This window comes from Amphiura filiformis, chromosome 18, assembly GCF_039555335.1.
Source record: "Amphiura filiformis chromosome 18, Afil_fr2py, whole genome shotgun sequence".
NCBI classification, from domain to species: Eukaryota; Metazoa; Echinodermata; class Ophiuroidea; order Amphilepidida; family Amphiuridae; genus Amphiura; species Amphiura filiformis.
The window spans coordinates 11,089,674-11,093,404 of record NC_092645.1 but is presented as its reverse complement, the minus strand read 5'-3'; the positions used below and the strand labels follow the sequence as shown (position 1 = coordinate 11,093,404).

Here is a 3,731-nt window from a genome sequence, read left to right as displayed (position 1 = left end):
AATCAATCGAACTCTATGCCATGATAGTTTGATACCGGCCAATATCTAGATCTTATGATTTTACCTACTTGAAAAACAAACAAAGTAACAAATAAACGAACAAATAAGTTTTAAACATTGGACAGACTGGGAATCGAACCCGGTACCTCGACATTTCTTATCAATTTTTATATACTAAACTGATGTATTAAGCTTTACGGAATTAATCACATGAAGTTATCTGTAAACTGCTAAGACGAAATGAGAGTAAAGTCGCAATTTGGTAGTTTCGAGACATCCTGGCTGGTGAGTTGATGTTCTTTGTTTGCCGGGCACCTGTTCAAGCCAGAAGTATGTTTGTATGTTCTTTACGAATGGGGGTACAATGGACCAATCCCGAAGGACATACAGCCTGTCTCAAAAAAGTGGTGCAAGTGAAAAGCGCCCTCTTTGGTAATTAGAAAATACCGTTGTGACATGATGCTTACATTAACGTCAAGGGCGTAGTCTTAGCTCTCAAATACCGTTTGTTCTGTTCAATTTGCTTGTTTTAATCTCGAGATATGCTTAGTTAACGACGAAAGGGTAAAATCACAATTGTACCACTTTTACTAGGGAAGAGGGCTTTGCATGTAAATCAGCGATAGCATCAAGTTTATCAAGAGTTCCTTCGTGAAATCAAAAGAATGCATCAATTACACAAAACATTTTTTTTACTGTTTTTACTATTTTATCATGATGCAGGAATAATAATTCTCTTTTTCCACAGAAAAGAAAAATAAATATTTCACATTCTGCTGTAAAATTAAATACATGTGCACGTCAATGATTTTATCATGGTAAATACTGTTTTCTTAGTGCACTCAAGACATGTTAAAATACACTAATTGCACACTAAGGTCCGTATGCACACACAGAAAAAACAATATGTAAAAAAAAAAATGTATTCTCTTTTTGGTAAAAATAACATAATATTAGGTAAAAAAAGTGAACATAACTTCTGTGTACATTTTAAATTACACGTTTGTTATGTAATCCTCACATTTTGCAAACGTTCAGCGTTTTTACACATTGTTATGTTCAAAATTGCAATTTTTGAAGTAAAAATAAAAATACCGAAAAGTTATGTAAACTCGGTACATGTGCTTTGCATAGTTACTGTGTAGTTTTTCTTTGGCAACAGCGTAAAACGAAACGATGGCGGATGACAGGGTGGAAGACATTCTCGAGCGATGGGAGCTGTCCCAATATATTGAGAAGCTTGAAGGTGAGGGTAGCAGCATTTTTGTTTGTGTCTTGTTTTTTGTCATGTTCTTTTTAAATGCAGAGCGATATTTCAATTTTTGGTGCAAGGTGTATGCGTTGCCGTTGTATATCTACACACGCACATGATGTACACATGTAAGCTTATCGATGCATCACACACATGACACACGAACTGTACGAAGAAAACAAGTCTTGATTTAGTCATGTTATATTAGTGCCTCGGCTTTTTTTTTATCGCCGCGTATGCAATAAGAAAACCAGACAGGATTATGATTTGGCCCGTGATTTGGCTTGTTCCAATATGACATGCCCCATGGCATGTAATTTGATCAATTCCACAGTTCATATGATTCCACATAATTATACATAAATCACATGACGTCATGGGAAGATCAATGCTCTTGGGGGCCTCATATGGAGGACATTTATATTTTGTAAACAAAGATGAAAAGCCACGAGTGACGTCACATCATCAGTGGCTGAGAGAGCAAGGATGGGGAGGAGGATGGGTACGATGAGCAGAGGCATAGTCGGGGGGGCTGCCAATTCACTTTTTTGAAAATCAGCAGTTTTTTGAAGGAAAAATTCACAAAAGGTCCACTTTTTTTGAAAAAAAACCCGTTGAAATTGCCCTTTTTTGAAGGAAAAAATCACAAAAGGTCCACTTTTGAGTCTGCTGCCCCCCCCCCCCCCAAAAAAATCCTGGCTACACTGCATACTTTGTTCTGATGTTACTGGGCCATTTGCGTGCGAAGTGTTCGAAAACAAATTCCATTTCAGACTATTTTAGCTCAAATGAAGGTGAATTTTGCTCACTATAGTAATAGACCAATACGTGCGAAGCAATGACCCCCAGTTTTTTAACAGTTATACCCAATGATCGCCAGTTTTTTAGGTTCGTCTCACCCTTTTTACTATAATTTTATCGACAAAATGCCATAACATAATACGAAAACTCTCAAATTATCTTATTTTAACAAATTTGTATTTCCGTTATTTGGAACTGATCAGACTAACTTTGATGTCATTATTTTGCAGATGAGGAAATAGACATGGAGACATTTCGACAGCTGGATGAAACTACCATTAATCAGTTGTTTCCAAAACTTGGGCCACGATGTAAATTCATGAAGCATCATCAGTCAGAAGTAAGTTGGAAGTTTTGCAATTCCATGATCAATGTTTGAAATTATGGGAAAAATATAATTATTTGGTTTCGTTAAACAATCAGTTTAAATTATTTAAAGGGACATTCAGAGATATCTGTCAATCCAAAAACAAAAAAATCCTTTATTTCCCAGACTACTGTTTAAATTATTGTAATAAGAAAGGCTACGAACTTGTTTGCAAAAGGTTCCTTTAACATTTGGTTTATGTGGAGCTCGTAAAATATTGTTTTCCTATCTGGTTGATACTGCATGCATTTGACAAAAATCACCATCCTAACTGGCAGTTCCTTGAAGCTATGGTCTGTAGTGTGAGGCACCCAATTTCCACTTCTCCAATATTGAATCACTATGCTAATAATGACAATGGTTATAAATATTGCTTCCACAAAAACAATAACTTATTTTTCTTTTCTTTTTTTCATTTTACAGGAAAGCACGGATTTGGAGCATTGTGTTGCCAACACCCAAGGTGGATCTCAACCGTACGTTCTTGTTCTCGGTGGTTCCATAGCAAACCCCCACAATTGTGGAAAAGACAATTCTGCCTCAAGATTCACTCTTAAAGGCTGTTGACATCTGCTTGAAACTAGTCTCAGAAATTCAGCATCTATAGAATTGATAATGCCATAAGTTCTTAATTATTCAAACAAGATATGCAAAAAGTTAACATATTTGGTTATTTTTATTAATATAGAAAAAAAAACACCTCTTTGTCTCTCAAATCAATCTTCCCATTTAGAATAAATCATACTACATACGAACAGTAAATCAGTCATCTATAACATAATGAGCCAAAATTATAACAGTGCTGCCCAAATTATAACCTAATGGTGTGTGTATGTAGTGTAAAAGACATTTTTGGACCTTTGAAATTTGACACGTCTTAGGTAATCTATACTGTAACTTTTAAACAAAAGCTCCAAATGGTAGAATTCTTCACACAGCTGAAATCATGTTCAATAGTTTCAATATAAAATAATTTCGTATTATGGTTCTTCTAATACTCGAAACAAATTATTTAAAACTTATATTTTTTGTGACTTACCATGTATTGGAAAAGTGATTAAATGTCAAGTGTAATATAGATCATTGATCAGCTTTCAAGGTATTTTAAGTGATAAAACACATACTTTAGTGTGCTTTTAAAAGTATATTTTGTAGTATATGCTCTTGGGCTATGTTGAAGTGTTATCTTTCAATAAAACCTTTAATGAGTTCTTGTTTACACATTCGTTCTGGCAAGTGTGTTTATGTTGTGTCAATGTTCTTCTTTTTAAAGCCTCATTTACAAAGAATTTAATTAAAATTATTTTACAT

At 34.5% G+C, this 3,731-nt stretch overlaps 1 protein-coding gene across 1 annotated transcript; it reads left to right on the top strand.

The window, feature by feature from the left end:
* Positions 1–1,133: 1,133 nt before the first annotated feature.
* On the top strand, positions 1,134–3,101 carry LOC140139366 (uncharacterized). The gene is made up of 3 exons (XM_072161139.1): positions 1,134–1,246; positions 2,284–2,393; positions 2,844–3,101. Exons 1-3 carry the CDS (start codon positions 1,177–1,179, stop codon positions 2,985–2,987), a joined length of 324 nt encoding a protein of 107 aa, XP_072017240.1. The 5' UTR covers positions 1,134–1,176; the 3' UTR covers positions 2,988–3,101.
* The last annotated feature ends 630 nt before the right edge of the window (positions 3,102–3,731 follow it).